At 41.9% G+C, this 9,019-nt stretch overlaps 1 protein-coding gene across 1 annotated transcript; it reads right to left on the bottom strand.

Moving 5' to 3' along the window:
* Positions 1-1,231: 1,231 nt before the first annotated feature.
* LOC148821763 (serine/threonine-protein kinase pim-3-like) lies at positions 1,232-8,734 on the bottom strand. The gene is made up of 7 exons (XM_088930639.1): positions 8,689-8,734; positions 6,144-6,755; positions 5,458-5,552; positions 4,722-4,772; positions 2,808-3,180; positions 1,592-1,768; positions 1,232-1,335 (listed from the first exon to the last, which is right to left on the bottom strand). Exons 1-7 carry the CDS (start codon positions 8,732-8,734, stop codon positions 1,232-1,234), a joined length of 1,458 nt encoding a protein of 485 aa, XP_088786765.1.
* Positions 8,735-9,019: the final 285 nt, after the last annotated feature.

Here is a 9,019-nt window from a genome sequence, read left to right as displayed (position 1 = left end):
CAGAATTGTTTAAATAATTTTACAGAATTCTTTAAACAATTTTACAGAATTCTTTAAATAATTTTACAGAATTCTTTAATATAAATTACACTATATAAGTGAACTACATTCTGTTTGCTTTTTATTGCTTCCTGTTGTATAGAAGATGTAAATGAGCTGACTCTGTGACAGACCCCATAATGCATATAAAAACTCACAAAGGACAATAATGGTCACTGGGGGAAGCTTTATAGCAACAATTTTTATAATTCATCCCTTCAGCAGCCTCTCTTGCTGTAAGTTATCAAACACCCAACCAGCAACTGCCATCCTTAAAGTCCTTTATAGCCAAAATATATCATGTCATGCCATTTACCAAACCAATTTATAATATACAGAGTCGCGGGAGGCCAGAGCCTACCCGGCAAGCAGCAAGTGCAAGGCAAGGTACTACTTGGATAAGGCACCAGTCCATCACAGGGCAAGTGCAAGTTAATCATACATGGGGACAATTTGGAGGCCACAGTAAAGGCCGAGTGGGGAAATTTGGCCTGGATAACTCCCTACTCAAGAAATGTCCGGGGATCTTTAATGACCACAGAGAGTCAGGACCTTGGTTTAACGTCACACCCCACTACGGGATAGTGTCCTGCCACTATACTGGGGCATTAGGACCCACACAGACTGCAGGGTGGGCACCCCCAACTGGTTCCTCTAACACCACTTCCAGCAGCAACCGTAGCTTCCCAGGAGGTCTCCCATCCAGGTACTGACCAGGCTCACATCTGCTGAGCTTTAGTGGGTAGTCAGCTGAGAGCTGCAGGGTGAAATGGCTGCTGGTGTTAGCCACAACATTCCCATTAATTACATCCCTGTGAGAATGTGGACCACTAATAATCTCATTAATTAATTATCACCCAGTCTATCTAATTACAGATGACAGTTCCTTTCATAACATCTAGTGGCAGACAGGCTGTTATTACAGTAGCTTCTTCAAACTTTATGTTTCCCACTTTAAATCCGTAGTTTGTTTTTGATGTCTCCATGTAAGGCTTTGAACTTCTCTGCTTTACATTAATCCCAGTCTCCAATTTCCTTCACAATATACTTATAATGTAATACTAAATATAATAATAATGGTCTAGTACACTCAGCCAGATGAAATGAGTCTTAAAACCGTGTTTTTTTTTTATTTATTCTCCAACAAAACAGTATTCTGTGTAGGGAAGCCGTGAGTATGACTTGTCCAATGTTACTTTCCAACTTGCTTCATCCAGGGATGGAGCAGGATGTCCTCCATCGTAGGCCGGTTGCTAGGGCAGGAAGTCAAGCAGCGGCGAATCAGGTTACGGCATTCTGTCAGGTTGAAAATGAAGGGGACATTCAGGTCTACAGAGAAGTGTGGACTATGCTGTGTTACTGAATGAACCAGGTGACAGAACATTCAATAAGAACTGTGTAGAATTTCAGGGAGGAATGTCTTCTTGTTTTTATTTTATTATATATCTTGTTTTATTTATTATTATAATAATAAAATAATATATTTTATTATTATATTATATTTTATTATATGTTTTTCTCTATTACATGTTTAAAATGTATCTCATCTCACCTCTGGAGATATCTCTGGGGAAGTGAAGTGTCCCTTTTACAATTTCATTGTCATCGGAGAAAGGTACATCGCCCCATACCATGTGAAAGAGCAGAATTCCCACCGACCAGACTGTGGCAGGAATTGCCTGATACTCTCCACGTAGGATTGTTTCAGGTGGAAAGTAATGCGGAGTACCTAGAGAGGAAAAGGCCAAGAAGAACTGAATTACCTTGAACTGAATGCAGTTTTCATTCAGTGAAAAAGACACTTTGATTCCAAAAAAGGCAATATACAGTACCTACTATATATTTTGTTTCTAAGTCATAATCTAGAGTGACCAATTTTTTTGTAAGCTTGAACTTGAACTTTATTGCCATATGTAACCGGTACATGTACTGGTATAATGGAACTCTTACTTACAGAAAGTCTCTTGATTGTTAAAACAAGTGTAAAAACACAAAGTGCAGACAGTGCATCAAGACAATATACAAACAATATACAAACAGTAGACAATGTACAAGCAAACAAGTAAACAGTTTGGATGTAAACAACGCAGACGTGTAAGCAATGACTGGAGATGTGCAATAAATAAGAAATCATAATGAGGTAGATGGTATAGGTGTGGTCCGAGGGGCATGGCTAAATGTGTTCGCCAAGCTTAGGGAGCACATAAGTGCCATGCTATCTTCCAGCATAAGCAATATTTGGTTGTGCTTCTCAGGTACTAGTGATTTTTATTACTGAAAATTCATACTGATGAAAAAACACCTCAGTACTCACAGTGATCACAGTGCTGGAATTTTGAAAGCAGAATAATGTAGCTTGGTTTGTTATACTGTATTATTGGTGTTGCAACATGTTACGCTAATGGCAATCCTAAAGCAATCAGGTGAGAATATTGCAACTGAGCGAAACAGTGTTTTCAAATCTGGATAGTATGTGAGTATAATCATGTGCTTTGGAAGAGTAAAGTAGAGTGGAGTTTATTGTTATATGCACAAGTGCAATGAAATGCTTATTTGCCTGTATGCTCCGATACAAAGACATCAAGGAAACACCAAAAACAAAAACACAGAACAGTGACAACAGCAACAAGTTATATAAAATACATCTTAGAGATGGCTTAGAAACGACTGTCACAGAAACAGCGCGTGTGTGTCCGATAGTCCTGCCATACAAAACTCCCCAGTAGAGCTGCCAGGATGCTCTTGTGTTCCCTGCCCACCCCTCTCACCAGCCAGGTCAGAATACAACCCGTCCTGCAGAGGGCTTGCCGAGCCGAAGTCGATGAGCTTCAGGCGCTGGGTTCTGGCCTCCACCAGGAGGTTTTCGGGCTTGAGGTCCCGATGGACCACCCCCCTGGAAAGGCAGTGCTGCAGGGCCTCCACGGCCTGTTGCAGGAAGTCCCGGGCCAGCGGCTCCTCCAGGAAACCGCCCACGTCTTGCAGGAAGTTGAAGAGGTCCCGGCAGGGCTCGGGCCGCTCCAGGACCAGCAGGAAGCGGTTGGGCATCCTGAACCAGTCGAGCAGCATCACCACACTGGCGCAGGCAGGGGGGGCACACACCCTCTGATGGAGCACGATCTCCAGGGGGACGGTGCCCTGCTGCTGGGTGGAGAACGAGCCAGCAGGCCCCGTCAGGCCAGGAGCCATCACACAAGTAATCCATTTAACATATGCCACCCTTCATCGCCAGCAAGGAAACACTAATTGAAAGGGCCATTCACATTAAAAAAACATGAAACAAACAAGCACATAAAAATCATTAAGCCTGTTGATTTAAACAGGAACTCTAACCAAAGGGAGTGATGCAAAGGAAGAAAGTGTATGCACATATAGCAATGTTTTGTTTTGTAATGGACCAATAATGGTCAGCACCATGCTTTGTACTGGACCAATCGTTATTAACTTTCTATAGCGACAAAAATATTGACCTGAAGCTGGTCTGATGACCTCTCTGTAGTTATACAAAGGCCTGGTAAATTAAGTAAAGCCCTAAACCAATCTATAGTCACCTCTTAGAATAATTCCTTACACTTATATAGCACTTTTCTGGACACTCCACTCAAAGTGCTTTACAGGTAATGGGGACTCTCCTCCACCACCACCAATGTGCAGCCCCACCTGGATGATGCGATAGCAGCCATAGAGCCAGAACGCTCATCACACACCAGCTATAAGTGGGGAGGAGAACAAATTGATGAAGCCAGTTCATAGATGGGGATTATTAGAAGGCCATGATTGGTAAGGGCCAACGAGAAATTTGGCCAGGCCCTAGTCTTTGAGAAACGCCCTGGGATTTTTAATGACCACAGAGAGTCAGGACCTGGGTTTTACCTCACATCCCAAGGAGGGTGCCTTTATACAGTGTAGTGTCCCCGTCACTATACTGGGGCATTAGGACCCACACAAGCTGCAGGGTGAGCGCCCCCTATTGGCCCCACTAACACCTCTTCCAGCAGCAACCTTTGTCTTTTCCAGGAGGTCTCCCATCCAGGTACTGGCCAGGCTCATACCTGCTGAGCTTCAGTAGGTTGCCAATTGTGAGCTGCAGGGTAATATGGCTACGTAGGAGAATCTACGAACGGGGCACCTCGAAATGGCCATCTGGAGACCTCTTATAGTGTATCTTGGGCTGAACTAGCCAATTGTATTCTTCAAAGTGTTGTCATTTTCTTAGCGTATGCTTTACTCGTGCTCTCGTTTTATGTGATTTATTTAATCATAAAGAATTAAAAATAGAAGGCACTTTCTTTTCGTACAAACTATTGGAAAAAATTGATATTTTATTATTTTTTAAACTAAGTTCTGTTCTTATAGTTTGTTTCATTACTATGCAACTACAGGAGGTTTTGCTAAACAATGTGTGTTTTCTATTCTGGATCTGTAAATAATTGAAAACGTAAGGTTATTAAAGTTATATTTAACTGTGTGCTGTTCATTCTTGTCTCATCCATACTGTAGATGTTCTGTGGATTTATTAAGCTATCATTTTGTGAAACTAGAATGGAACGGAAATTTGAAACAAAAAGTCCAGCAGTATCTTTTCATTATGCATTACATTTATACAATACATTTTCATTAAGCCCTCATTTCATTGGCTTCATACCATCTCCACATATTATAAGAACACCACAAAACATACTCACCAAATTTGCCCACTTCTTTATTGTTTTCCGATAGACAAATTTAACTGCTACCTGGACAAAGGCATAATGGCATTATGAAAGAAAAATAAAAAAACAAGCACCAAAAAAACAACATTAAGCTAGCTTTCTTCATAAAACACTTTATTAACAGGTATATAATAACAGTAAGATTAGTTTTTTTTTCCTGATTCTTCACGATGACCATTTTTATTCAGAACATTCCTAGTCATCTTATAGTAATATAGGATTACTTAAATAAAAGGAAAATAACCCAAAAGACGCTATAGCTACTGTGAGATTACACATACTATACCAATACAAGAGTACGGTATTTTGGCAACATCTGCAATTTGCAGTTACTGTATTTTGTAGGAAAAACAAATGGAAAAGCAGGCAGCCAAGAGGATGGTAGCTGGATGCACCAATAGAAAGGTAGCAAAGAGAAGCAGTGAGTCCAGAAGGATGATGTAGATGCTAACAGTCATAGTAACATAGCAGAGACAGAAAGGGTGGCAGGGACTCTAGGCAGACACAGGAAAGAGGAGGCAGAAGGGAGCAGCATAAGGAGGAGAACTGTAGACGTCGGGGAGCTGCAGGTTTCTTGAGTTCAAGCCAAGCAGGCATGCAGCAAGAACAAGATTTTGCCACATTTTGTCACATTTATGGATTAAATCAAGAGTAAAATCTCGAATCCAAACTTTTTAAAAAGAACTGTGAGAAGAATGAGGATCCTTACCGGTATCCCATCAGTTTTCCGGTTTCCAGCATAGACACAACCATATCCCCCGTATCCTATCAAGTCCCCTTTCTCGTAAAGCTCTTGAAACACCTCTAAAACAGAAACGTTTGCTCAGAGTATAAACGAAAATGTCTCATATCCCATGAAAATTCTTAAGAAAAATTTACAGTAGTTACTGAACAAAATTTTAAATGGTTTGAAGGTTTTAGCTTCTCTTTTGTGAAATATAAGGCTGAGTTGCACGTAATTATTTTGGGAAGCCAGTAAAATCGTGCTTCTTTAGACACATCACTTTTTTAGATTTTACAATGAGGTGTTTTTTCCTGTGCACTAAAATCTTCTGATATGCTTCTGAAATATGAAGAGCAACTGAATCAGAAGGAAGCAAACTTGTGAGAGCTTTTGCCCGAAATAAGATGATATACCTGTATAACTTAAAACTCCCCAGCCTGGATCAGGCATTTCTGAAAAAAAAGTAACATTATGTGTTGCACTCAGTCCATAACAATTACATCATCAAGGCCCTTGCATGATCTATTTCTGATTGATTAATTGATTAATTGATTGATTCCTGGAACTTGATCTTGGATTGATTTTCTTCCCGCCTAGCTAGCTGATGGCTAGCCTCTGTTTCTCTAGCCACCTTGTTAAAAAAAAAACTGAAGATACAGAAAATCTCAGACCTTTAGAGTGCAACTTTAGCTCCGTAGTCTGCTCCCCCTCTATCTCTGGTTCCTCACACCAACCAGAGGTCTCCAGTGGGTCAGTGTCCAGTGAGTCAGTGTCCAGTGGGTGTTTTGAGGTCGATCTTGACCGACGGGCTGCTGCTCCTCTCATTTTCCTTTTCCTTTTAACACAAGGAGATGATGGGTCCTGCCCTCCACTTGCCGGAGCTTCCTCGGTTTCCAGAAAGGTCTCTGAATTGGAGTGAGAAATTGGGTCAAATCTCCTCCGTCTGTTTCTCCTGGCTTTTGGTTTCCCTGCCGCCCTCTCTCTACTCCTCCTGACTCCACTGCTCTCACTCACGGACCTCTTCTCTGGCTTGCCTCTCCCTCCCCATCTCGCTTTCCTTCTTTGGCTTCTTTCTTCCGCCTCTTCCCCCTGGCTTCCATCCTCCCTGCCCGACTCCCTCTTGGTTGGGTCGATTTTCCCTGTTTCGCCTCGCCTTCTCACATTGTTGCCCCTGGTGCACCTTCTCTTCCTCTTCCCTCTTTTGTCCTCCTCCTCCTTTCTTTTTCCCTCATGGGCCATCCCATCACTCCCCAACACTGTGGAGGTGCCGGCCGAGGTTCCTTCTGAAAACCATAATAATTAATAATTAATAATGCCTTACACTTATATAGCGCTTTTCTGGACACTCCAATCAAAGCGCTTTACAGGTAATGGGGATCCCCTCCTCCACCACCAATGTGCAGCCCCACCTGGATGATGCGATGGCAGCCATAGTGCACCAGCACCAGCACACCAGCTATCAATGGGGAGGAGAGCAGAGTAATGAAGCCAATTCATAGATGGGGATTATTAGGAGGCCATGATTGATAAGGGCCAATGGGAAATTTGGCCAGGACGGCGGGGTTACACCACTATTCTTTTCGAGAAACACCCTGGGGTTTTTAATGACCACAGAGAGTCAGGACCTCGGTTTTACGTCTCATGCGAAGGAAGGCGCCTGTTTACAGTATAGTGTCCCCGTCATCATACTGGGGCATCAGGACCCACATGGACCACAGGGTGAGCCCCCCCTGCTGGCCTCACTAACACCTCTTCCAGCAGCAGCCTTAGTTTTTCCCAGGAGGTCTCCTATCCAGGTACTGACCAGGCTCACACCTGCTTAGCTTCAGTGGGTTGCCAGTTGTGAGTTGCAGAGTGATATGGCTGCTGGGTTAACCCAGGCTCAAGGGGTCAGATGATGTAGAAACCCATGCCCTCAGGCCACAGATGAGGTACTGGTACTAGGCGGGTCTCAAGACATCTGTACCCTCAATGCTGAACCAGGAGCAAAGGGTGACCCGGAAATATATAGCCCCACACAAAGGCACACCGGAAGGACAAGAAAAGCACAGGAAAACTAGGAACAGTAGGGAGCGCCCTCTAGATGTAGAGGGGGTGACAACCATAGAGGCCATCTGGAATATTGTTGACTCATTTTCTCCCATTTCATTTCACAATCATTGGCCACATAGTTGCATGTCTAACCAGTTTTCCCCCTGCCTGGCTGCTCGGTTTTAAGAGACAGACAAATCTACACAGTGTCTGCGTGCCTTGTGCTCCTTGATTATCAACTTCACCACGCTGAAAGAGATATTAAAAGGCTTTGAAATGTTTTTGTACCCTTCTAAGGATCTGTGCCTTTCTACAACTTTATCCCTGACTTGTTTTGAAAGCTCCATGGTCCTGAATCTTTGTATGAATATTCACTTCCTTACAGAGAGGTGTATTTATTCTGAAATTATTTGAAGCTCTATTATTGCACACAGACAACAGCTACTCAACTAATTGTTTTTGTGCACCTATGCTAATTCAGATGTGCCACAGCACACACACATCAAGAGTCCAAATGCTTGTGCAATGACTTTTCCACTTTTCTATCCTTCCTTTTGCTTTTACTTATTTGTTTCTTTGTCAACGTAATAAGTGACTACTATCAAGACCGCAAGCCTTAAAGCAACAAAACGTGAAAACTGTGTGACTGAATACTTTTGCAAGGTACTATATATCACAAGCAAAATACACATAATTACTTGTATGTCAAACATTAGGATTAGAATTGTATAATGAAATTATGTGAAATTTATTTATTTTAAAAGTGCTTTTTGAAAGAAAGCAAGGACTACTGGGGCATAATATCACTTGTTAAATAAGACAGGCATCTTATATATACAGTATATTATGTTTTCTCTTTCTTTTAATATGATCTATGTAATCCACCAGAACTTGTTGGTCCATAGTGCACTGCTTGCAGTGATAAACTTCATATGCTTTGGAGAACTGAGTTCAGTTTACTGGTGTACTGACTACTTTCAAATCAAACGCTTAGTGAATGTGTATTGAGTATTTAAGTATAATTTCAGTTTTGGCTTAATCGTCTTGCCTGAAGGGCAGCCCCCTGGCTGTAGGATGAGGAGACTCGAACTCCATTCATAGAGGAGTTAACCTCATTGATCTAGACAGAGCACAAAGAATCATAATATTCTAACTCTAGTTTAGAAATAACAAAGAAATTCTCACCTTCAGGGGAATTTGATGCTAATAAGTGGTCCTTGCAGTTATTCATAGTCACCAAAAATATCAGTGTCCATAAAGTAAAGAAAAGGGTGAAGTTTTTTTCATCCTTTGAGGCTCTGACATCATGGCCGCCACACTGATGATGTCACAAACCCAACGATCTGATGTAAAGGCTCACTTGTGTGGGGCTATTAACCTACCAGTATGTCTGACTGTGGGACTGTAGTTGCCATAACTTACATAAGATTTAGATTGTAAGAAATACATTTTGCTCACTAAAACGAATGAGATAATAGTAAATTATACAAATACTGAAAACTATTCTTTCAAATAC

The sequence above is a fragment of the Atractosteus spatula genome, chromosome 13 (genome assembly GCF_055471065.1).
Source record: "Atractosteus spatula isolate fAtrSpa1 chromosome 13, fAtrSpa1.hap1, whole genome shotgun sequence".
Taxonomy (NCBI): Eukaryota; Metazoa; Chordata; class Actinopteri; order Semionotiformes; family Lepisosteidae; genus Atractosteus; species Atractosteus spatula.
Note: the sequence above shows the minus strand (reverse complement) of the source record. Positions and strands in the feature narration are given on the sequence as shown.

Bases quoted from the DNA above. Each gene is read 5' to 3' on its own strand.
- LOC148821763 (XM_088930639.1), bottom strand. From the start codon at position 8,734: ATGAATAACTGCAAGGACCACTTATTAGCATCAAATTCCCCTGAAG. The intron at 6,756-8,688 runs GTGAGAATTTCT...TATGGTTTTCAG, and splicing joins AGCATCAAATTCCCCTGAAG to AAGGAACCTCGGCCGGCACC. The intron at 5,553-6,143 runs GTCTGAGATTTT...TTTCTGTTTTAG, and splicing joins GCTAAAGTTGCACTCTAAAG to AGGTGTTTCAAGAGCTTTAC.